Source organism: Naumovozyma dairenensis, chromosome 3, assembly GCF_000227115.2.
Source record: "Naumovozyma dairenensis CBS 421 chromosome 3, complete genome".
Classification (NCBI taxonomy): Eukaryota; Fungi; Ascomycota; class Saccharomycetes; order Saccharomycetales; family Saccharomycetaceae; genus Naumovozyma; species Naumovozyma dairenensis.
In genome coordinates, this window is record NC_016481.1 from 1 (window position 1) to 26133 (window position 26133).

General features: G+C 33.6%; 9 protein-coding genes across 9 annotated transcripts; 3 read left to right on the forward strand and 6 right to left on the reverse strand.

Moving 5' to 3' along the window:
- Positions 1–627: 627 nt before the first annotated feature.
- On the reverse strand, positions 628–4278 carry NDAI0C00100 (uncharacterized protein; the record flags this gene model as incomplete). Its single annotated transcript, XM_003668865.1, has 1 exon — positions 628–4278. One exon carries the CDS (start codon positions 4276–4278, stop codon positions 628–630), a length of 3651 nt encoding a protein of 1216 aa, XP_003668913.1.
- Positions 4279–12522: 8244 nt separating this feature from the next.
- NDAI0C00110 (uncharacterized protein) lies at positions 12523–13101 on the forward strand (the record flags this gene model as incomplete). Its single annotated transcript, XM_003668866.1, has 1 exon — positions 12523–13101. One exon carries the CDS (start codon positions 12523–12525, stop codon positions 13099–13101), a length of 579 nt encoding a protein of 192 aa, XP_003668914.1.
- Positions 13102–14960: 1859 nt separating this feature from the next.
- On the reverse strand, positions 14961–17153 carry PAN3 (PAN-complex poly(A)-binding subunit PAN3; the record flags this gene model as incomplete). The annotated part of the gene is made up of 1 exon (XM_003668867.1): positions 14961–17153. One exon carries the CDS (start codon positions 17151–17153, stop codon positions 14961–14963), a length of 2193 nt encoding a protein of 730 aa, XP_003668915.1.
- A 783-nt stretch (positions 17154–17936) lies between these two features.
- Positions 17937–18695, forward strand: NRE1 (sepiapterin reductase family protein; the record flags this gene model as incomplete). The annotated part of the gene is made up of 1 exon (XM_003668868.1): positions 17937–18695. One exon carries the CDS (start codon positions 17937–17939, stop codon positions 18693–18695), a length of 759 nt encoding a protein of 252 aa, XP_003668916.1.
- A 322-nt stretch (positions 18696–19017) lies between these two features.
- On the reverse strand, positions 19018–19656 carry URA6 (bifunctional uridylate/adenylate kinase; the record flags this gene model as incomplete). The annotated part of the gene is made up of 1 exon (XM_003668869.1): positions 19018–19656. One exon carries the CDS (start codon positions 19654–19656, stop codon positions 19018–19020), a length of 639 nt encoding a protein of 212 aa, XP_003668917.1.
- Positions 19657–19692: 36 nt separating this feature from the next.
- MIN9 (Min9p) lies at positions 19693–20004 on the reverse strand (the record flags this gene model as incomplete). The annotated part of the gene is made up of 1 exon (XM_003668870.1): positions 19693–20004. One exon carries the CDS (start codon positions 20002–20004, stop codon positions 19693–19695), a length of 312 nt encoding a protein of 103 aa, XP_003668918.1.
- Positions 20005–20312: 308 nt separating this feature from the next.
- Positions 20313–21638, forward strand: NDAI0C00150 (uncharacterized protein; the record flags this gene model as incomplete). The annotated part of the gene is made up of 1 exon (XM_003668871.1): positions 20313–21638. One exon carries the CDS (start codon positions 20313–20315, stop codon positions 21636–21638), a length of 1326 nt encoding a protein of 441 aa, XP_003668919.1.
- Positions 21639–21849: 211 nt separating this feature from the next.
- CDC16 (anaphase promoting complex subunit CDC16) lies at positions 21850–24186 on the reverse strand (the record flags this gene model as incomplete). Its single annotated transcript, XM_003668872.1, has 1 exon — positions 21850–24186. One exon carries the CDS (start codon positions 24184–24186, stop codon positions 21850–21852), a length of 2337 nt encoding a protein of 778 aa, XP_003668920.1.
- A 496-nt stretch (positions 24187–24682) lies between these two features.
- MAK11 (Mak11p) lies at positions 24683–25888 on the reverse strand (the record flags this gene model as incomplete). The annotated part of the gene is made up of 1 exon (XM_003668873.1): positions 24683–25888. The coding sequence occupies one exon, from the start codon at positions 25886–25888 to the stop codon at positions 24683–24685; it is 1206 nt and encodes a 401-aa protein (XP_003668921.1).
- Positions 25889–26133: the final 245 nt, after the last annotated feature.

The window sequence follows — 26133 nt, forward strand, 5'->3', positions numbered from 1 at the left end:
AGAACTCATCTCTCAACTCTTCTAATCTTAATTATATATATTTGGTACTCAAGTATGTTAATCTACATTAAATTCTGGTCATGATAGTGTAAGAACAACTCCCATTACTATACATATATACCTCCTTTATTGACAACTCCAAGATTTAATCAGTGTGAGCTGGCCGGCTAAATCCAAAGATAATACCAATATATATCTACGCTTACTATGAATATATCAAATAAAACAAATAGTAAACATAGACACTATTAATTTCCTTTAACAATTAAATAATACATAGCACCACTAAATCCAGCCTCCTTCCTTGATCGTTAGGAAACTGTTACTGAACCGACAAAGTCTTCACAACTACTTTTTCATACGGAAGGAAAAATCTATGAATTAATTACAAAATTAGAGCCGTCTTCCGAACGTTTATAAACTTTTGATTTTCGGTGTACGCTATTAAAAATATAATTACTCAACCTTTCTAGTATATGTGTACGATTTAAATAGCCTTTATAGTAAATTAAATATCCTGTATAATATAATTTTATGATCGTCAAATAATAGTTAAAATATCAAATGTGTAATAAAAACTTAGAAAAAGTAATAGAACATGTTACCAGAATAATTCATCATCTCAATTTAGTCATTGCTATGGACTTCAATTAGCAATTCCCTCACCCGTTCATTGGAGTTGTTACAACAATTGCAGGGCTGGGTTTCAGAAATTCCATAAAATTTTCTTATCTGGTTTGTTGGACAATCCAACGTCATGGAATCTTTTTCAAATGATCCTTCGCAAAAAATGGAACTGATTATGCCGTTTTCTTTTGTTATCATAGAGGAGAAGGTAATGTAATCTGAAATAGTTGGCATATAATCCATTAATAAGACTAGGGCAACATTTTCAACATTCGGAAAATCAAGCAACACTTTTGTTCCAATCAAAATTTTGGAATTCGGTTGCTCTCTGAAAGTATCCATTAACCTAAACCTCTCTCTTATGTCAATTTTTTCAGTAATTTTAATCGATATATCTCCTAACATGGCATGCAAAGCATCAGCTGCATCAGCTTGCTTTGAAATAATCACAATTTTCTTATTTGTCCTAGAATTAAATAATTGCAAGTATCGTTTAGAATAAGAGCAACATTTCTGTAACGTACCATAACCAGATTCCTCTTTCCACAATTCTTTATAAACATCTTTCAATGGCAGTTCTTTCAACAAATTGTGGTAATATATACACTCAGATATGTCAATGCGCTTTACCGAGATTAATTGTTTCAATATCCCTAAATTTTTCATCAATATTTTAGTCTGATGACGCGCATCAACCTTTGTGAATAGCAATATTTTGAAGAACCACTTTATGGAACCAATATTCAAATCTTTGATGAGATCCTCATTTACTTTTTCAAAACCATTAATTACCAAATAACAGAGAGACAGTTTAACCATTGTTTCATCCCATTTGTGAATTAAATCACAAAAATTTCGATCCAATAAATTTTCGAAAGTACCAACATATATGGAATATTTAAAGTCATGCTCTTCTGGACCAAATTCAATATTTTCAATAGAATCAAAACCACCAACTTTTAACGACGATTTTATTTCGGAGAGTTTCTGCAATGCCAAAATTTTTGCACTCAGGGTTGGTTCAAATATGAAGGAGATTTGGTTCTTGTTTGCTGCAACTTCAGAAAGGGCATAAATTGGCAACTTATACCAATTAAAAGCATCATCTTTTGGAGAAATTTGAATTGGATGTAAATTTGCCTGTCCCATGTATATATCCAATAATAACATATTCTCCTGTTCTGATAAGCATCGAGAGTCATAGAAAAATGAACTTCTCACATATGCAATATCATAAAGAGATTGAGTGAGGGTTGGTAGTTTTGGCTCTTTGGTTCTATGCAATGGTGTGAATTTCTTTTTCTCATGATACGTTCTTAAACCTAACCATTCTTGCCATAATTTACTCAATACTTCAGATCTTTTGCTAATTGGAGTATGTCTGGCTTTATATGGGTTGACAGCATAATCAGTATATCCTGTATTTGCATCATGGCCTGCATATTCTTCCTTAGATAATTCAAACCGTTCATTATAGCCACTAGCTACATACTCCCTGAGTAAACCTATCATACCATGACGCATATCCCTAAATGTCAATCTTTTGCCCTCCCATGATGAAGGATATTGAGATATAAATTTCTTGAATCTCTCGTAATGAACTATTTTATTCGTATTAATATCAATAAACAAAGTGGAATGTAAAATCTGACGAGAGTAATCCAGATCAGTAAGATTCTTCCCTTCATTGAAGATATTAATAGGTGGAACAATAATATCATCTTTATTTTCATCAGCGTCTTCTTCAGCGTCTTCTTCCTCATCAAAAAGTTGATTGCTTTCTTCTTCGTCTTCGTCTTCATCGACATTCCCCATTGAATTTTTGCTCTCTACGTTGTTACGTTCATCATCGGCGACTGAATTCGGTTTCCTTCCACTAGCAAATAAATCTCTGTTAATCTCAGCATAGAAATCTCCGAGTATATTATTGAGGAGAGACCTACAAACTAAAATATAATGAACCAAATAGAATGTGGTGTGTTGATCCACGACCTTGCACAGACGTTTAGAAATCCTGAATTTGGAATATGTTGTGTCCAACTCAATACACTTACCAGTTGCATCAAAGAAAATATTTCTTTCATTGCCTGCATATTTTATAATTTGTAAATCTGGAAACCTGTACGGACCACCAGTTGAGAAGTATATTAACCACATCAAGCAAACACCCATATCATCGATTGCGGATTTAATTTCTTGTTTAGCTTCTTCTTCTACTATTTGAGCAGTTGAAAGGTAGGGAAGAAATTTGGAAATCAACTCCATGGGAAACAAATTGACTAAAGAACCTTTATGATTAGCTCTATCGTCCTCCAAACATAACCCCTGTGTACCCAACAACTTTCTTCCCATTACTGAAGGTGCTTGTACATTTAAGTAAGATTTTTTAATGACTTCTAAATTTGAATCATACCTATTAATTATGTCTTGATAAAATATCTGAATATACTGTCTTGAGAATCTTAAACCACCAATAAGGTAACCATCAGGAGCACAAGGTTTTGAAATAACTTTTGTAGTGCGATATTCAGTCAATAATATTGAATAAATTTTCTTAATCCAATCCCACACAGTGGTACAGTCAGTGATAAAATATTTGTCTGTGTTACTATATTTATCTGTGGGGTGAATATGTCTATGAAGACAAAGGTAAATTGAGATACCTTTAAAAGTGTCAATTGTGGATTTAAAGTGACTCAATGTTTTCACTTCATACTTAGTTTCAAGGGAACGGTTCCAATCAAAGGCCATCACTCTAAATAAGATATTGATACAAGCTAGTGCTTTATCCTTTGACTCGTAGAGATAACAAAAAAAATCGCTATATTTTTCAGTTCTTTCTTCAATTGTAGAGTCGATGTTGAATAAAGGTATTGGAAGATTGTTACAAATTCGTGGAGTCCCAAAACTAAATCTTCTGAAATTGTCGATAAGGTAGAGAATGAAGGCAAATGATTTTGCATACCGGGAAAAGGTTGTTGATCTATATTGTTTTGGGAATGGTTCTTTGGTGTCTCGTGAAGTAAATGACCTTATAAATGGTCTTTCTTTGTATTCCTCCCTAACATCTTTGTATGTACGTGTAGCCATCTCTACTGATAAATTTTGATAGATTGATTTAACCGGTTGATATTCCAACAATATTTCTATGTCGGATGTTTTTAATTTAATGTTTTCTAAACAAAGTGTCTTTACAAAAAAAGAGCTATTGTGTGAATGAATAATCCTATTAAAAGCAGGAGGGATAACATTTGTTTGTAGTGAATTATTTTGGTAGTATAAATATTTAGCAGGACCAGCTTTCGGAAAGAAAGGAATAACAGTGAAAGGAGAGCTAATATCTCTGAATCTTCTAGGTGTTCTAGCATTAACTTTAAAAAGTCCCTCTCCTTTACGGTAGAATTCATAAGTAAATGTTTGCACATGATCAAAAATTAATTTTGATTGACAAGGAATGATGGAAGTATTTGGATATTCACTACTTAATTTTTTGAGATTGATTGTGTTCATTAAGTTTACTTTATGCCTACGATATTGGTCCAAGTAGCGATCTGAATTTGTGAAATGTTTTATATACTTTACACCATTTCTTTCTTGCACCAGAAAATGATCAATGACCCAATGGTTTTCATCAATTCGAATTACATCCATTTTTTAATGTCTCCTTTTTTAATCTTTATCTAAGATATTATTCCTTAACATCCACTGTTGGACTATATTTGTTCCTAAAAGAGGGAGAGCTGCAAAGAAAGTATGTATGTGGAGGGTGACCAAAAAATATAAATCTTATTTATTTATTTATTTATTTATTTATTTATTTGTTGTTTATTATGTATGTATGTACGTAGGTACGTAGAATTTAGGTAGTCTTGCCTTTTTTTGGTTAGGTCGTCGGCGGGTAAAGGAACGTAAAGACAATAGGACGGCCAATACAGAACGCGAAAACTAAAACAATTTACGTGTCATTTGTCTATCCTGAGAAAATAGGCGCAGCGTCCGACGATCTTCAAATTTTCTAGCCGAGGGATGACAATGGTGAAAAACACGATCTCCACAGAATTCCAAGATTTCCATACGGGCCCCGCACCGCTTCGCGGCGCGGCTCCCGGTGTAGTCGACCGTCAAATTTTGCAGTTGACCGGCTGGAAATGCAGTCGACCGTCACTTTTCTCAGAAAGACGCGCAGTGTAGTAGACCGTCACCGCCCATGTACTGGACATTCACGCGCTAACAAAATCAATGCACTACACCTTCAAGAAATTTGAACATAAATAATTTACCCAAGAAATCCCGGTGTCTATGGTGTTTATCGCTACATAAATGTACGTAGATTTACCATCTTGCTTCTTTCCTCTTTGTTTTGTTTTTTTGGACTTGTGCTGCGGAAACTCGCGGTGAAAACAGAAAATTAAAACAAATGGGCTCTGTAGGTCCTCAAATATTATCGCTTTTAACGTATATTTTGGTAAGTTTTGTTTACTTTTGGAGATATCTAGCATAAGGTATGTACCGATAATTGGTCTACACTTTGCTCCTGACTGGCGATATGAATAGCTAAGCACAACCTAACAGGAACTAAAACAGCAATATTCTACATCAATCGCCAATACTTTAATTTAACAATATATTCAATATCATCACTAACTTTGAAAATCTAAAACTAAATGTTTCAGTGTCTGTCATTCGCCCTGGTTGCAGTTATATTTAAAGATGACGGATAAGATCCTGTAGGGTCATCAACAGCGAGCAACTAACATCGTTGCTCACTGGATAGACTACATATGAGGTGAAAATAATATTTATTTCTTATCCAAAAACTGACACCTTAACTTTGTTTATTATAATACGTAAATATAATAACTGGCTGTCAAAATATTATAAATTATCATTTATTATTTCTGTAAATGCAAATATAAATTTAAATGAATTAATAATAAATATTGAATAATTTTACAATTCACGAAACGAAACATTGATTAAAGAAATACTTCTTTACTTTTGATTGTCTATAAGCCATCCTTGAATAAAATATCCCGAACATTTAACATGTCTTCATATATGGAACTTGCTCCTGATACTTACATACATACTATAGTAAAACCAACAAGTAGCTAAATATGGTATTCAAGAAAGAGTCACGTAGGGCTTTTTTTCATGGAATTTTAATAATTTACCAAATGTTTTCTGTGCCAATTGTCACGACACCCTTGTTTCTAATACTATTCAACTTAATGAAGCCTTATAAACGTCTACAGAAAGTCAACACGGAATAAATACTCTTGGACCTTCAATTCCAAAGTTCAAATTGTACATTTTATGTCAAAGTTTGGCGAACATGTTACAATACATGCACAAGATATAACGCACAAAGAGTTCACAGATATGGCTCTGAACGCTGGCCCCCGCATCCGACTGTAGCGACTGGAACAATGTATAATAAATGGATTTTTCAGAGATGATCCTCTTTTGATGAAGGTAGAGTATCTTAGAGCTATGCTTATGCAAAAGACGATTTGCCTTTACAGTCGGTGACTAATACTAATCATGACAATGACTATCAGTTAGAACAAGGAAATTATGAATTTATGTACGTTAATATAGGTCAGTTGCTTCACACAGTGGTTCGTTTTTCTTCAAGATACTTTGCTTAAATACTTTGCAATTAAAGATACCTGACACCAAAATCCTCTTAGAATATGCGTCCGTGAATCAATATATTTAAAATTATCAGTGGAAATTGATACAGATGTTTACAATAATGTTAAGGAAAGGAGCCATTTGTAAAATCTTTGCAAGCGAGGACTAATTAGGAAACATTCCCGAAAGAATAGAGGTTATACACCTGGAGAGATTTAACAAAAACAAAACTGGAAGTGAAAACATTGTCCAAGTTTCAAAGCAAATCAGATTCAGTTAAAGTAATTTTCATATATCTTTGCCTTCAAAAGCCAAATTTATTCTAAAGATGACTATAGCCGGGAGGACAGACATTTTATCACAGCTTGTAGCATTATTTGGAATTGGATCAAAGAAACTTGACCAAGTTACTCAACGAATATCGCACTACTAAAACCATTTTTGGAGGCTATTATCATGTTTGTGTGTTACATATCAACTTCATCTTGTTTAGAAATCGGAACTAAAAAAGTTGAATGCCTATATTTTTTTCAAAGTCAACAATCATATTTTCTACCGTCGTGATCGATATTTTAAATCACACACTGGGTCAGCACAATGGAGAAATATTCCTAAATTCAGCTCAATTCCGTCGCAAGAGGTATTATCAAAACTTATAATCATAGCTTTTTAGAGATGAGCTAATAGACTACGTAGGTTTATATACCAAAATGATGAGATATTTTTGCTTTAATATTTTACGGGAGATGGATTTACTAATTCTTAAATAAAACTATCTACATTTCTTCACCAAAAGCCTTGGCCTTTTCCTTAGTAATAGCATATGAATCTGCGGTTTTAATAATATCTAACCATTTCTTAGTATTTGGATAGATTTCAGATGTAACAAAGCCACGAAGGAACGCCATTTCAACAGGGAAAGATACTAGGATATCGGCAGCACTCAGTTTCCCATCAACTAAATAACCTTTATTTTTCACAATTTCAGATTCCAGAAAGTCAAATTGATTTTTTACTTCATCCCTTGAATATGCCTCACTGAGTTTATTCACAATGCTTTGCACAAAATAAGGATTTAAAACATAAAAATATATGATAATAGAGGAGAAAAAATTTACTGTGACATTTAAATATATATTTTATCTAGGTTAGGCTTAATAAATATTGTATGTCAAAGTTTGTTATTTAAATATTGCAATACCCTCAACAATGTGGGATCACCCACATAAAAGGGTAAAAAGATGTCAGAAGCTAGTCGCAAAGGTACTGGCAATAAAAGGAGGCAAAAACTTTTAGTTTAACTGTTACAATTGTACCAGCCCGTTAATCCACCACAACCTTCATCATAACAGCCCTTAAATTGACCACCACAACTAGCATACTGACCCTTTTCGTTAGCACCAATTAATAAAGTACTGATCCATGTTCCACCGTGTGTCATTGTAATACAATAAATGTTACAGTCCCATTCACCCTCACATTTACGCAGCACAGTGTCGATAACACCGGCAATTGTTGTCTGTTGTACCACAATCACCACCACTAACCCAATATCTAGAGTACGTACTTCTCTGGTGGGCATGGATTTCAGAATACTGTTTGGAATTTGCTAATTGCTTAATCTTGAAAGCAATGTCCCAAATGTTTTCCAAACTTTCCCAAATGATATCAGCACTGTTCACCGCACCTACAACCCATATTGCACAAGCATGAATATTCATTCTCTTTTCTAAGCCAAGTGAATTGTCGAAGAATAAGTTAGATGTATCCCTCTAAGTAATGTTGAACCAATCAGTATTGTCATCACGTTTTTCAATTTGACTGCTTCGGATTAGCTCAAAAGCAGATAAATCAATACCGATGAGTTTTTGCAATAATAGTACCATCTTCATTCGCTAAGAGTGGGAATGAACCATTACCACCCACTACTAGTTGGCCCATAGGGAGTTAAGGAAAGTCTGGGCCAGGAAGACAACAGCAAAACCTGTGATAGGCAAAGCAATTGGAATTGGGAGAAATTTAAAAGCATAATAAAGTGGAGAAAGGAACACGATGATAATAAAACTTATAATAATAGTAGAAAGCATACTAAACATGCAAAAACGAAAAGTCTTCTCAAAGAAAAATTATACTTATCTTGGTTAACAATTAGCAAATGAAGTAATAAGAAATTGGTAAGAAAAACATTGATTTTTATTCAGCATTTTGAGCGAATACCTCTCTTTTTATATGTCCCGGATTTTATAACACAATGTTTATGCAATTTACTGTCAGATCAAATATATTTTTCTCCAAGCAAAAGTGGAGAAGAAACCAGAAAACATAGTAGAAGCACATATAAATGAGTACTGTGGCACAATACAGTAGATATGTTAATTAAAATTGAGAGACTGAGAGAGCAACAGAGGAGAGATATTCACATATTCATGTTCGATATCATAATCCATGCAACCGGAAAGACTTTGGGAGCGCATCCAATAGCCTCGAGAAGAAGCTACAGTTGATGAAAACATGTTTATAGTAAAATAGTGCGAAATTCTTATTTTTTTTTCCTGGGCAATGGGAATCCGATCGGCGCATTCCGTCCCGTGAAGGTGCAAAATATATGTCTGGGTGGGGCTTCCGGTATGTAATGTAGATAGCGTTGTCGGACTTCAATTTCCGAGATTTCGGTGCAGTCGCCGCTCCGCTTCGCGGCGCAGCTCCCGGTGAAATTTTTTGGAGTTAATACGAAGATGAGCTAGTATAGTTAATGGTTTAATAGAGTACCATGTTTCAAACAAACGCAAAATTCGGATGAAAGCTTGTGCTAATCTAAATGATCTTCTCTTTTTTCCATTTGACCGGGAGAAAATTCAATTGATTATCCATTTTTCTGAGAAACAAGCGCAGTGTATATAGTTCAAGATAGCCGCCCAAGTGCGCAGTTTCCCCTTTCTTTGAGAAATCGCAACTACATGATAATTAAACCTGTACATCGCAACGGAATGTCGGAAAAACAAACCCCCTTTTCTGACAACTCCGGATCTCCGAAGTCATGTGTAAGGGCACAATTATGTCCGTAAATGGTAAACAAACTCCGTTGTGTTGACGAGCGCCGCTTCTCGTAGATTCTATCTTTGTGCCACGGTTAAAAAACCAAAATGCAATAAAGCTGAATTATATATATAGGACTTATTTTCTTATCCTGTTTTTACTCATACCTACCCTGCAGAGTTTCATTTATCCCAATTTTCAACTGGGCCACCATTGTCTCAGTATCCCATTCGTATTTGTCATTATTTTTTTTGTGTTGATTCTTATCAATTCTCTTCGACATGTCTAAATAAGTTCACCGACATATGCGATCATTGTCTCAATACGGGACACCAGAAACTTTCTTGTTGATAATAAGGCAACGGCAGAACAACACTTCAAATACCTCTGGGTATATTCCGGTTGCTGCACCAATATAAAGATGGATAGTATGGGTATACTGCCATTGCCAAATCTATTTTATTTTCATTACGGAAGTTCATTACACCTGCTAGAATTATAGCAATCATGGAACAATATTTCACTATGGTTAAGATCCCTACCACCCAGACTTGAAGACAAGCAAATCTGGAATGTTAAGAAATGGTTTCCTCAAATAAAATTTTTCGTTTAAGGTCTCAAACCCTATGATTAAAACGCTTTTTTTTCTGAGATATAGGGCCAGTCAATTTTTCCTGTAGTTTCCTAGAGTATTTTGAATCTCTTTTGATTTTTTTTCGTATTATTAACGTACAAGAGAGCTTAATTAAATGCATCATTCATTTCAACTTACATTACAGAATTATCCAATGGGAACAACGGAGAATCATTAAACGGTGTTAACGCATTAAATGCTGAGTTTAAAATTTTGATCGGTGCAACCTTCGAACAAAATATTAGATGGTCAAAAAAAGACTAGAGAACAAACAAAACATAACGCTGTATCTAGCCCTCACATTGATGCTATTGCTGACAATTTTTCTGATATAATGATAGAGATCCTCCACAAAATATGAAACATATATCAAAGAAAACAAATATATAAGGCAGAGACAATATAAAATCAATCCTTGGAAGATCGAAAGATACTTTTTTTTTAAAAAACAATACGCCAATAATGTAATATACAAGAGCTTCAGTAATAAACTTTCATACCTAATAAATGACATCAAATATCATGAGTACAAATAACAACAACCTTGAAGGTGACAATATAAAAAACTACCAAGTACGGGAACAAGCAGAGCTCTGCAACTTCACGCCTTTACGGCCGCTGATAAAGAGAATTTTATCGATAAATACTCTAAGATAGGACACAAAGATTAAGGAAATCAAAAGACGGTCAAAGCCATGCAATGCAGGAAAGAACAGGAAGTTTTGACTGATTCTAAAGCACAAAAAAATAAGAGATTTCGACTATCGAATTAGAGAATCAACCGAAAACTTTTGTGGAAGGAAGGAATTTCCCACCATTCCCAGTTTACCTGTCTGGGTAATATGTTTGTCACCTTAGTGAAATATTATTGCATTATTGTAGCACTCTCAGCAGCAGTAATGGGTTCCTTCCAATTCGATAAAGTCTACAAGGCAAAGTCAATAGTGGCTGCTGTAGTTGGGGTAATATCAAAATTTATAAAACCAGAAATTACACGAAGGTATTTGAAGCGTTATTCTACCGTGGCTATGTTTGTTATACTCGTGGAAGATTGTAATGTCTCGTATTGATACAATGGTCGCACATGTCGGATATTTATTAGAACAAGTCGGAGAGAATTAAATGGAATCAAAACAAGAGAAAAGAATGAGAAATACGAAAGGAGACAGTGAACATCATATTCTATTGAAAAGGTAATCAGTGTAGTGAAGACTAACACTACAGCTGATAACTGATTAATATCGCAATTCAACTGAAATATTTATCAACCTGTATATTTTCTTTCAATAATGTATTTGGTAAAAAAAAATATTAATTGTGGCGCCTAATATAAATCATCATATAAAATACCTTAAATTTTGTTTGTTTCATAAAAATACTTCTGTAACGTTTTTGAAATTTTACCAATAGGGACACCATCGAAGTAGTTTTTAAATAATTTGAATAGTTGCCTTTTTTACAACTTTCTATCTTAGTCAACAATTTTGTATTGTTACAATCTTGTCCCATAATTAGCATATTAACAACTTCCTCAACTGTTATAGGAACGTATATACAGTTTGTATCTTGTAGTCTCCTTAAGTCATTGTCGCCATGATGTTCTGAGTTATAGGTGTTAACAAGTTGTTCAACTGCTCCATAGTCAATGGGAAGAGGACCAGGACTGGATAAATTAGATAAAGAAAAATTAAGCAATAGATATGAAAATAATACAAAGTACCATTCAGAAATGCCATTGGTTCTGAGGTATTAATTATGCCCAAACTTTGAACCAACCTCAATGCTGAAAACATGAATGATATGGTGTAAAATTGTACTATTCTCATATATACTGCTTAATTTTTCTTTAATTACTTTTGGAAGGCCATCAATGAAAGAATATAACTAAGTACAAGTTGATGGAAAGAATTTAAAAACACTGGGTCAATTATCCGGCCAATAATTCCAATCTGTTACGGTTTATTTTGAATAAAAGTCTCTCGCTGGTAAAAAGATAAAAGGAATGAACATTGTTCTACTGGCCTGTCCTACCTATGTAGATCTTTGATTTTAATGGGAAGAAGAAAACTATTTCAGAAGTTGATGAGTTCCGAATCAAGTACAGCCAGCCTGAATGAAATTCTTGGTTACGACGGGTAACAGTAAAAGGCGTTCCAATGTAGTGAAAAATGTTTTTACCATATTGAAAGAAAATAATATTAAGAAACTATGTCTTTGGTAGAAAGAACGTTTCTTAATTCTCAACTTAGTTTATATTTTTATTATATTTATGAAATAAGTAATTCAACCAGATTAAACCTGCGTGTCCGTAGAAAATAATACCTTTATTGTTCTTGAAGGGCGCTGGTTACGCGGCTACTCACTGTCTTTCACCTTGTTCAACGAATGGTCTTTTCATAGCAGATGCATGATGTTCCAGAATTTTATTGATGGATAAAACTCTTGTTACGAACGTCGTCTACCACCGATAATCGAACAAAGCAAAGGCTGGCATTCATAACTCGAACCGTTACTAAGCTTCCTTCATGCTCACATCTACTCATATCAGAACTTGACACAGGAACAAATGCAAACAAAACTTCTTTACCATGGACTTTGCCACTGTCAATGGATTGAAGTTAAGAAGACCATTTTCTGAATCAAGAAGAAATAATATTTGGCGGTTCCTTACAAACATGTATTCCGTGAAACAAGACAATTGGATTTTAGATGAACCTACCACTTTGCTGGATGACCGAGGTACGTCAAATACGATGTTCAAAGAATATATCATGAAATATTTTTTAATTGATAAAGGGCGCGTCATGCCTGACACTGTATTAGAGACTCACTTTCACAAGCTGATGTTAAAAGGCAATAACCACACTCTGCTTGTCTTCGGTCCAAACCTTTTTAAGGAACAAGCTTTTTTTTCTTGTGATATCGAAGAAGCAGGTAAAGAATTATTGAACAATAGATATCTGCTTTCAAGTTCTCGCCTCAGGGGCTTCGTCCGCGGTCTACATTCTCTCCCAAATATTCTATATAAAGGCTACTCTTACAACGAATCCTATAAGCCATCTGATCTCCCCAGCAAGCCAAATAGGCTTTTATATTTACCTCCCTCTCAAGATTCCAACATTCCACTTCAAGCTTTTTTTATGGGTTTTCTCAAGAGGATGCAATAATATACAGAGATTTGTTGATTGTTTACAGAATTCGAGCAATCCGACGTGGTTATAAACCCACAATAGACAACATCCTGAGTGTCTTTTTCGATCCACCATATGAAATATATGTCACCCCTTCCCCGCATGGGGACGATTCCAAGCAAGAATATATCGAAGTGGACCATTGTGACGACGTCACAGAGGAGGAACGTCAAGCTTACCAAGCTTATTTTATGCTGAAAATGAAATATATGTTGGGTGATAAATTGAAATATTCAACGTTTCCTGAACTACTCGAAAGTACAAATCATGCTCATTCTGAGACTGCATATCCAGAAGAGTCCAATCATTTCGAGTCGCACCTCTCACCTTTATATGATTAAACAAAGAATTCGACAATAATTGCATTATTGCATCATTCCTGTTAATAAAACTACCATTCCTCGAGAGGAATAATTATTTACCAATTTTTCTAGTGATGGATATCGTATACAAGAAAATGATTGTTCATTCTTTTTCTAATGTGTACTCTTAGAAACCTCTCAATATTTTCCAACCTTCCACTATTTTTTTGGGTCTTTTTACAAAGCAACCGCATTAACGTGTTCTAGAGCTTAGGTAAAAGTGAAATTTATTTTCTAAGGCTTTTACTAAGAAGTTTGAATTACATTTTTTTCAGGAAATAAGACATACACTGCCTTTCAACTATAGTACAATTTTAGATATAATTCAATTAAATTATCCGCTATTCCCCAATGATATTAAAACATATTGAATGGGCATTGCTTTGTCCCTGTTACCATTTCTATCCTTGTCTAATGCCTACAAAAAATGGCTTCTTCAACTTTATTGATTCTTTCATAAAGTTATCATTACTGTGCAGGTGAACATTCATTAAGTACTTATATAATATTCGATACGGGACACTATAGACAAGATACCATACTTTTAGGGGAATCTGTTAAATATTATATTTCCTTTAATTGTTAAAGTCGTTTACTTGTTACAGAAAGCATATAATACAAGCACTTCCATAATTTGCGGTCAAGTCAAGCATTTGAGGTGAATTTCGTGGAGGTTGTATGAGACTGATTAGGATTAATGGATTAAAAAAGCTAGGGTTGGGAGCAAACATTTTGAAAACAAAGTAAGGTAGATATCAAAATTTATGAAGTGAGAACATGTTTGGTCTATTCTGGTCCTTGGTTGGGAAAAAATGAAATAAGACTAGTGGTGTATTATGATTTTATGGTATTTTTTCTATAGATTATATAATAAAAAAAATGGATTGGATTACGATTGGATTGGATTGAAAATTTTGGGCAGGGATTAAAAAAGGTAGCGTTAGCCCGAAATCTCTTAAGATTGACCAAAAATCCAATCAGTCACAGGTCTGCTACGTAGAATTTTTTTCTCGAGGAAGCCGTTATCTCTCCGAAGTCCGGACGTATGGAAAATTTCCAAGATCGGGGATAATACGCAGAGTTGGAACTGCAGCGGTACTCCCAAAAAAGAACAACGGTATGACTGATACTCGCTATCAAAATAATTGTGCAACTCTAATTAGATTGCATTCCCAAGTAAAACACGCAGCCAATAGTTAGATGGCCTGAGAAAAGGTTACCTTAAAGAGTACATAACCATTTAGTAGTAAAAACACTTTACGTATACACGAAATACAATTAACGTTGCACGAGTTTAGGACATCCTTGCAGTATTCTTTTCCTTCCATTAAGACTGCTTCTAAGAAAAATCATTTTCACGTGTTTTTTTTTGTGATATTATTTAATATTTTTTGTTATATAAAGTATATAGACTACGGAGAGCACTTCCTTCTTAATACTTCTAATTTTCATCTATAATCACCACTAATGCCTTCATTGCGATAATGATCTAAATGTTGAATCTATCAAATCTCTTAATTCTTTATAAGTAATGACAATGCAATTTAATTCATCTGGTGTCACTAGAACGATTTTTTCTTGTATCCCAGCATCTAGTTTATTTAGGCATCTTAAAACGTGAGTTAAATCCATAATTGGTTTCCCATTGCTATCAAGTTGATGGAAAACATAATCATAAAATAAAATAATGGGGAATTTTTCACCTGATTCAGACCAGTTGATATCGATTCTTGATTCAATTCTTCCAAAGATAAAATTCAATTTACAAATTAATCTGAACAATCTTGCATTTTCTAATTCTTTGGAAAGTGTAGCTTCTGTAAATTCAGCATAACCTTGAAATGACTCTAAATTAGATAATATTTTATCAATAAATAATTGACTCAATTCTTTGATATTTTTATTCTTATTCGATTTATCCAAAAGATATTTTAAAACTGTTTTAAATTGATCGTCTACATTCAAATCATCAATTTTTTCTACATTTGACGTATTATCTACGCCATTGATCTTACATGATAACTTTTGTAGAAAAATCCCTAATTGTGAGAAATCGTTCTGTTTTTGGATCTGCAATTGTTCTTCCATATTGATGATGTTATTATTATTATTATTGCTATTGTTTGGAATAGTACTGGTATCAGTACGTTGAGTCAGAACATCATATGCTCCACAACTTGAGATTTTAATTCTTCCTGGGTCTCCAACGATTAAAATTTTATCCCAATTTAAAAGTTCTTTGCCTAACGTTAGTCCTTTAGAATGAGCCACATTAATAGCATTTGTTAATTGTACTAGATATGTCCACAAATAGTCTTGTGTTAAGGGAATTAATGGGAAATTAATGAAATGATATTCATATAATGAAATTGCCAATGGGTAATAATCATATACTAGACATAATGAAGAATCACCGAATTTCAAAGTAGTAAACATATCTTTCAATTTTATGATAGAGTTACAAGCCAATTCATTCCATTTGGAAAATGATTTTGTAATTTGTTGAGGATCATTTATTGTCACATCATGAATTCTACGTAAGAGATAAAGTTTCCCATCTAAATTTGAGAAAACTTTAAATAAGGAATTTTTATGACCTGAGTAAAAATCAATATAGTCTTTAGAGTTTGATTTTTGATGGAAGTCTAAAGGTACTAAACCGAAATAATCTTGGACTATATCAGGGATTGCACCACCAGCTGGGAAAACTTGTAACGAAGCTAAATTTCTTTTCACTAATTGTTCTCTTAAATTATTTGAGATGAATAATGATTCCGGGGTCCTTTCATTTGGTTTCAGAGGAAGTTTCAATTGAGGTGGTGGATCTGGAGCATATAAATGATATTGCAAAATACTATGAGGTGGTGGATAAATGGATGGGTATTTAAAATCTATTTCTGGTATGGTGTTTTCAGACTGTGGCAATATTGATTGATAATTTGATAATAACATTTGTTGTGAATTTAAAATTCCCGTTGACGGAAGATTGGGATCACCATGTAATAAAGTTTTTCCAGTTTGCGCCAAGGGGAATGAACTATGGGGCATAGCATTGATATTTTGTGAAAGGTTGTTGGAATTGTTCATAATTGGACTCTGGGTAGCTGCCTGATTAGAAGATTCGACAGAATTATATTGATCATTGGTGGATATGGGTAGGTATGAAGATTGTGCTAGGGGATTTATTATAGTTGACGGTGATTTTGAGGCACTTTTCATTTGAATATCATCTTGGATATTATTTGAATCATGTGTTGAGTGGACGGGGGCTATCGTATTGGTATTATTTACATTGGTTAATGGTATGGTACCTGCCGTTAAGATGGGTGAAGAAACAATAGGGTTATTATCAAAGATAGGTGTATTATTTAGTTCTGGAGTTTTAGTTGACATGGGAGTAAAACTTGCTGAATTTTTGGCGTTAAATTTCGGAACTGGGCTTGGTGTTGGAGTCACAATCGTGTTTGATAATCGAGGTAAAGTTGGAATAATGTCAGCTATGGTTGTTGTCTGTGGTTTGGGTGTAGTAGATTCTATTAAGTTCTCGTTCTCCACATCGTCACCATGTTTAAAAGGACAACCGTCTTTGATTTTCTTACAATATCCATAAATGGTGATGTTTCGACATGGGATATCTTTTGCCCACTCAGCATTTATCTTATCCATTGTTTATATTTACAGAAGTTTTGGGGCAGTCCTGGTTTTATCGTCTCTGATATGATGCACTTAGAAGGCTGTTGTTGTATGGTGATCCAACCAAGGTTCAGGTGGCTATGAACAAAAAATAAAACTAAAGGCACGTAAATCTGGTTAACGCAGATTTCACCAATTTCCAACTCTTAAACGGCTGCAAAATACTATAATTATTATTGTAGGTAATACTTTAGATTGTGTTAAAAAGCACTCATTTTTCTACTATATTCCTTAATTATCTATATTACATTATATTATGTGTTTTTGATAGAAATTGAAAATCAACAACAAAGGAATTGTGAAAGGAGGGTAACATTCCTTGTAATTTGACCTAGGGCTCTTACTTTTGAAAATTCTAAATGACCTATACATAAATGCTTGTATGTTAGGGTAAGGTGATTAAAAAGGCGGTGTTATAATTGGCGTAGTGCGGTGTACAGATTTATGCAATTAAATTGAGTTTTGATGATATATATCCCCGACGCAATACGAAGATTGTTTATTACCAGACCGTAGTGTGTAAATTAATGCATAAATGAATATGTATGTAATATACAATTCCTTCAAAGTTGAATCTCTTGACACAATCCATTAAACTGGACTTTCAATTCATCATTATTTCCCCGGACCTGATTATATAATTATCTGTAATTAGAAGTATTTGGACCCTTGTCTATAATTGTGTCTTAACGTTCCTTCATATATACAGTAAAAGAGATAGAACAATACTAACGAACAAGTAGTTACGTGAAAAAAATGCCTAAAATTATTATTGTTACTGGTGTGTCAAGAGGTATCGGTAGATCCATTGTAGACAAGACTATTGAATTGAGTGATGATTCCATTGTTTTTGGTGTAGCAAGATCTGAAACTCCATTAAAGGAATTGAAGGAAAAATATGGTGATCGTTTCCATTATGCTGTTGGTGATATTACTGATGAAAACGTCATCAATAAATTAGTCAAAGATGCCATTGCTACTGGTGGGAAGATTGATTCAGTGGTTGCTAATGCAGGTGTCTTGGAACCAGTTCAAGACGTTAATAACATTGACGTTAACGCTTGGAAGAGATTATTCGATATTAATTTCTTTAGTGTTGTAGCTTTAACAAGTGCTACTTTACCTTATTTGAAGAAAACTAATGGTAATATCATTTTTGTAAGTTCCGATGCCAGTGATACACATTTCAGTAGTTGGGGTGCATACTCTGCTTCCAAAGCTTGTATCAATAGATTTGCCATGACTGTGGGTCACGAAGAACCTGCTGTGAAATGTTTAAGTGTTGCTCCAGGTATCGTTGATACTTCTATGCAAGTTAACATTAGAGAAAATGTTGGTACTTCCATGTCTGCTGAACATCACCAAATGTTCAAAGATTTAAAGGAAACCAATAAATTGGCCTCTAGTGAGGATGTAGCAACAGTTTACTCTAAATTAGCATTAAATGGTATTCCAAAAGATTTGAATGGTACCTATATCAGTTATGATGATCCACTTTTGAAAGACTTTGCTTAATTGTAACATAAAGGGAAGAAAAGGTTCTTTTTAAACAATTTCGAAGGAGAATGAAAGGTAAAATCAAAACGTGAATTACGAAATGATTCTATTTTGACATGTATAACCTATCACGAACAGTTAAGAAATTTAATCTATTTAGGTAGTTCTATATTTTGAAAGATTTTTTGTTTGTTCGTCCTCAAAGTGAGTTTGTATTATATTATTAATTTCTAAATAGATGTATATCCATCAAAAATTATCTACTCTATAAGATCAAAGTTATATACTCCTTTTGTTAACCAAGCAAACCATTGGGGGAAAAAAAAGCCCGATCTTTTCATTAAATCTTAGGAACTCTTTCGTCTACTGCAGCCTTTACTTGGTTATAGACTTTTTCAACAGGTTCATCACAACGAATCTTAACAACTTTGGACTGCTTATCAAAATAGTTAACAACTGGCATACTTGTCTCTACAAAGGTCTTGAATCTTTTCTTAATGGATTCAATATTATCATCGACCCTGCCACTAGTCTTACCACGTTCCAACAATCTTTCTAACATAACATTTTCTGGACAATCGAAAAACAATGTAAATTTACTTGGAGCTATTTGCTCTTCAAAGGAAATAGCTTGATCCATTTTTCTTGGGAAACCATCAATTAAGAAATTCTTTGCACCTTTATTATTATAATGTTCTTGAATGGCATTCTTCAACAATGCTAAAGTAATTTCTTGTGGAACAATTAAACCTTCTTTAATATAGTGTTTAATTAAAGTGCCGTATTCAGACCCTTCACGAGCTTGTTCTGCACGTAATAAATCACCAGCAGATAAGTGTACAAACCCATAATCTTCCACTAATTTAGCACATTGTGTACCTTTTCCTGCACCAGGTCCACCTAGAACAAAGATTACTGATATTTGATCCGCTGAAAAAACTGGCTTAGATTCTGAGGTTAAAGTGGAGGGTGTGGTCATTGTTTATTTCACTTTACGTTAATGTTTTTCTCTTTGTTATGATTTTTCTAAATATTCTTCAGGTTCACCTTTAGAATATGATATTGATATGAATGTTGTGCCTATTGCTAAAAGTCCTAAAAGTAACAACGATGTCTTTGTATTTTTGTTTTGTTTAGATTTCTTTTCTATATTAGAAGATTGTCTTGTATGGAAACTTTTCTCGTTATTACTAGTACTGTTATTCTGTTCGTAGCAAAGGAAAGTATAAGTCGAAAACCGTTTAGCTGATATATTCAACGAATGTCTCTTTAAAAATCCAGTTTTATGGGAAATAAAAACAATATGTTTAGGAAAACTATAATACATCGAAAAATCGTAAGCAATTATTTCATCTTGAAACCCTCGAGGAAAGATCAAATAATCAATTCTTTTGATCAAAGAATATAAAATCAATATTGTTAATTTTAGAAAATTTTTCAGATTTAAAGGCTCACCCATACATCTTTACGAAGCATTAAGATCAAGATCAAGATCAAGTTAAACATTGCTGATTTCTTCTTAAAACATACGTAAAAGTAGGTGACGACTATTTAAAAAGATTTAGATCACTAATCTTTGTAATTTTTTTTAGAAGGCTAGACAACATTTTAACCGGGGATTACTGCTAGAAAACTATGAATGAAGGAGATATTTTACATTTTCTTCTTCAAAATGATGAAGAATCAACGGCTAGAGGTGAAGAAAAGAACATCAGTGATAACCAATGGTTACAACCAGAAACTCATGTAGTAAAAGTTAAAGAAACACAAGATCTTATATCGAAGAAAGTAAATGATGATAGATGGCCAGTACCGACACACCCTGATTCAAGTGAAGATGATTTCACAGATGATTTGGACGATTTGCTTTTCATGCCAACCAAAGGTAAAAATGCCATTGTTTTTAAACCATTTCGAATGAAGTTGGGGGAACTTGATAAAGAAGCAAGCGTCCAAGGTGAAGTACGAAATAAGAAGAGTAGTAATCGTAAAAAAGCTAAGGCAGAAACTGTGTCAAAATCGCAAGTAGAACATGACTTTCCAAGAGATAAACTTCAAAACGCTGATTCAAAAAGGAAGGGGAGCCGTCGTAAGGAAACTTCTGTAATCTCAGCCAAGAAGGAAAGAACTAAGGAAATTGTACCAAAATCTGCAGAGGACAATTCAAGGGAGGAAAATGTACAAACTGATAAGAAATCAATGTCAAGAATGAAGTTAAAGCCAAATCCAGCGAATTCAAAGTCGACAACAAAGCCATTCAAAGAATCTCATCTAAAATCATTGAATGAAAAGTTGGAGAATAGACGAAAGAAGAACAAGAATTGGAAAAGAAACATTGTGTCAGACGATGTTTATGAACCCTTGGAACCTATCGCATTTAAAACGAGATCAGGTGAAATAATAAATGCTGAAAAAATCGAGTTCATTGATGTTACAAATAACAAAACTGTACAGAAACCAGAATCGAAAAATCGAAGAAAGGAGGACATCAAGCTGGATAAGAATGAGGGAGATGTTAAAGAAAATAAAAAATCAATAAGAAAGAAGAAATCAAAAAGGGACCAAGGACCGAAGACAACAAATACAAACGCAGATACAGATACAAATACTACAAGTAAGAACGCGGAAGGGCATATTTTTGATACCATTACGCAGAAGAGCTCAGTAATATCGACTAGTGTGACAGCCACTGAAGTGACTCTGGAAAGCGATCCAAGACCAAGTCAAGTAAAAGATGACACTCAACCTACCAAAAATAAAAACAGAAATAGAAATAGAAACAAGAAAGGAAAAAGTAAACCAGTTGATGACGGTAACGTTAAAGAAGAAAAGAAAGTACTCGACCAACAGGATAGCTCTTCAGTTAATGACAGTAATCCTAGAAAAGAAAATTTAATAAAAGCACGCAAAGGAGAAAGGAAACGGAATAGTCGCAAGAAAAGTCATCTTACTGAAAAGTGAGTAATTTAATGCTCTGATATAATTTAATGATAATGAATGCCCGTACTTACAGCGTTTACGTCATGTAGTCCTTCTATTGTACTATAAACACTTAATGTAATATGTTTGATATAATATATAGAGTACACGCATGGAAGAAATTTGCATAATATGCCCTTATAGTTAACATTAAGATTCACTTTTTTATACCTGTAATACAAATAAGAACAGCTTATTCAAGCTCCATTGTTTCGTCACCATCTCCATCAACAGTTGGTTTCCGACTCTTTCCAGTTATCTTCAACTTTTTTGTAATATTTATCGGATCAAAAGATGATCCAGTTGAACGCTTTCTTTGCAGCGACGTATCATCTTGTAGCTTAGCATTGACCATTAAAGGATGAAGATCATCAATTGTCATGGAGACATTTAATTCTAACGCGTGTAATAATAACTCTTGGGCCGAATTATTAGTGGGTTTTAACGATAAGGAATTATGAAGATAATCTACTGCTTTTTCGAGCTGATTTGTTTTCAAATAGAGAAACCCTAACGAACAATAAATATCTGCATCATGACCAGATTCTTCTAATACGGCCTTGAAACATTTAATAGCTCTTTCATTCTCCCCTAATTTACGATACGTGTGGGCCAAATTCATCTGTATTGAAAAAGCCATTTTTGATGTCATGTTTGAAGCTCTTAATGACTCGAGAGCTTTCTTCAAATATTTCTTGGATTTAGATAATTCATTTTTTTTGAAGTACAATACACCCATTTCATTTAACAATAGTGGATCGAAACGACATGTATCATAGGCTAACGTAAAGTATTCTTCTGCTAACGATAAAGTACTTGATGCCATATATTCCATACCAAGAAACATATTTGGTAGATGTATTCCAGGGAAAAATCGGGATGCAGTTGAATATGCAGATATTGCTTGATCGTGTTCACCTTCCAAGGCAAATGTGTGAGCAAACCCTAGCCATGCAGATGAGAACGTTGGATCCAATATAGATGCTTTAGAAAAGTATTTCCGTGCCATAGGAATGTTATTTAAAGACATATAATAGGTTGCAACACTAAACCAAGTAATAGCCCATTTAGGGAAATTCTCTGCTAAATTATGCGATATTAAAAATAATTTATTATCTCCTCCCAATTCAAACAGACAACTTAGGTAAATCGGTAGTACTGTTGGATTAAATTCATCATCTTCCAAAGCCCTCTCACAAAGTTCTAAACATTCATTAAATTTCCATTGAATGAATAATTTTTCCAATTTTGACCGCATAACATCCACACTATTTCCTAACCCGTACTCTTGAGTAAGTAAAGTTTCTGAGCTTTCTATCTCTGCATTATTTAGATATTGAGATAAGCTGATCTTGTAAAGATTCCTTATCATTTCCTCGTTATCATCTAAACCGGAGAAATCTAATGATTGATAAAGATTCCACTGTTCTTCTGGAGACAGGAGGTTTTTACATATCAATTCCTCGTAAGCTTCAAAATTCTTCACATCAATTAAAATGGCATCTTTTAATGATTGCTTTGCCTTGGTGAAATTATTCTGTGAAAGGAAAATTTTACCTCTCAAAAAACATAAAGACGATTCAATTTTAATACCTCCATCAGCTTGTATCGGTATTTCAGGATTTTCTACATCTATTTTTTCCTTTGAAGTAGCAAATGGATTAGTCTCCCCCACTATATCTAGGGCATCATCGAATCTCTCTAATTTAAATAAACAGAGTCCCATCAAGTACCTGCATATCACGTTTGATGTAGCATAAGAATCCTTTGATAATAACTCAATAGCTCTAAGATATGATCCATTATTATAAAAGACTTGCGCTAACCAAAATGCGTCATTAGGATCCGCGGTTATAGTATATATCTTATTTCCAATATATTCAGCAGTTCTATACATGTGTTGCATCAATGCATCATGCCTCCAAAGACGTAATTTTTCTATAGAGGTAAGATCTGTATAATCTATTTCAGCAGATGTTGCTGTCGTTCTAGTGGTTGTAGTCAATGTCGTTGTGGTAGTAGTATGACCCGCGTTATATGATGAGGCATCAACAGATAATAAATTGTTACCATTAGCATTATTACCCTTTTCTCCAGTATTATCTCCTTGTGGTTGGCTGTTGATATCATCATCTCGGTATTCACGTTGTACACTTACTTTTCGCAGAGTTGAAGGGATTGTAGTTCCAAATGTTCCTATTTTAGACATTGAAGCTAATAAACTTGAATTATTATTCTGAGAGGTAGTAGATTTCTGATGAGGTGTGGTTAATGCATCATCTATAGTGGCCCGTTGGTTGGTTCTCTGAAATAATGGGCTAGTTGCAAGAGCTCGATACGGACTTTGGTGATGTGATCCTTCTTGAACTGATTGAGCATGTTGCCCTTGAGAAGGTCTCTGTGTCGGAAGTCTTGAACTAGACTTTGTAACAACAAACGGGGATATAGCCAAAGTAGAATTATGCTGTGAAGGTGTCTGGCTGGGATGAAGTTGTTGGGCTGATTGGCTTGGGGACATCTGATTCTTCATGTTATGAACAGGAATATAAATATAAGTATAAGTATCTGCTCAGAATCTCAGTATTCTCTGACCAACGAATTTCGTTCTTGGGAGATATTATGAAATCAATTTCGTTGGCTAGCAGTTATTTGGATCTTTCTCTTCATGTTCTTAGATATCAAAATGCTTTTATGATTTAACAGGTTTTTAATTATTTTTAAAGGTCTTATTTTGAAAAATTGTTATTCCACAAAGCTTTCTGTCCGGGAAAACTTAATTTTCAATATTAAATGTAAATAAAATGTGATAAAAGGAACAGAACAAGAGAGAAACACAATATGTATTAGAGAAGATCCCCTAAGAATGATCTTATTTGATCATATTTTCTTATATAATCTTGAAAGAGCAATTACTAGTCTAAATTAATGCGATTTTAGAGATTTTGGAAAGCTGTTTGATGAACCACTTTCTCAATTTTCCAATTATCTATTATTACAAATATATATGTATGTGATATTCTGGTATTCTATTCTAATTGCACATCAACTTTCTTTTTGTTTTGGTTCTTTTTAGCCTTCTTTGATTTTTTATTATTCTTTTTCCCGAACATGACTTTCTTTAATTCTTCAGTATCACTTTCAACTTCACTTTGTTCACCTAAATCGGCACTTTCTAAACTTCTCTTCTTCATGGTATCATACTTTTCTACTGTTTCATCTACCAATGACAAACAATTCAGTCTTTCACCACAATCATAAACAGCTATTTGATTTCTATCCTTCATGTCCCAAACCACTACTTTACCATCTGATCCAATGGAAACTAAATATGTTCCGAATTCATTTTGGTAAAATTTGAAGTCCTTAACACGATTAGTATGACCTAACAATGAAAATTCAGGTTCTTGTACATTTGGTTCTTCTTTCAATAAAGCTTTTGTTGGATAGAAAAGAATATTACCGTCACTGATACCAACACATATATATTCTTGTTCATCTTCCTCTTTAGTTTGGTTGTCATCATTACTCAATTTCTCTTTCAAATACGCTATTTCCATATGCATAATTGTTTTCTTCTCAATATCAATCTCACAATGAACTTTAGCAGTAGATGTTCTATAAATTAAAATTTTATTTAATAATGCAACAGCGAAAAATTCTCCATCTTTACCAAGCCATCTAACAAATTGACCATTTTGAGAATATTTTCTTAATTTTAAGACAGCAGCTTTCTTTACTGTCATTAAATTCCATAAACGAATGGAATGATCATCACTAACACTGATTGCTACTCTATTAGAAGGATGAATATCAATATCATTAATCCTTGCAATGTGACCCTTTAAAGTACCAAAATTTTCCCAATCTTTTACTCTCCATATGATAATTTTATGATCCTCAGAGGCTGATAGTAACCATTTATTATTACTACCTTCACCTTCAGTACTACCATGTTTCGTCTTAGAGAATTTCAAATTAGTTATGGAGCCTTGATGAGCTAATAAAGTTCCTAATTCTTTCCTCTTTTGCAGATCATAAATTCTAATATGTTCATCATTGGAACCTGATACGAGATATCTTTTGGAAACGTCTAAACATTTAACACTTAATGAATGAGCTTGGAAATGGAAAATTGGTGTGAAAACAGGCGTTGATAAAGTAAGATCTAAGGAAAGACAAAGGATATTATGTTCGTAAGAACCAACGATTATTCTAAATTGATTTCTTGGCATAGTATAATGATGTTGGTGGGTTAATTTCTTTAGTAGTTTGGGTAATATGATTTCCAATCAGAGTAGTTGCGCTCTTCTTCTATATATAAAATTTTTCATCTCATCTATAATTTATTTTTTCAAAATTTCTTGTAGTTGAAAAAAACGCGATGAGCTGAAAGTTACTTCAAAAAACATAAAATAAAATAGAAGCTTTTTGGGGACCGACAGAGAAAGAGAGGCAGGGACAAGGAAGACGATGAACA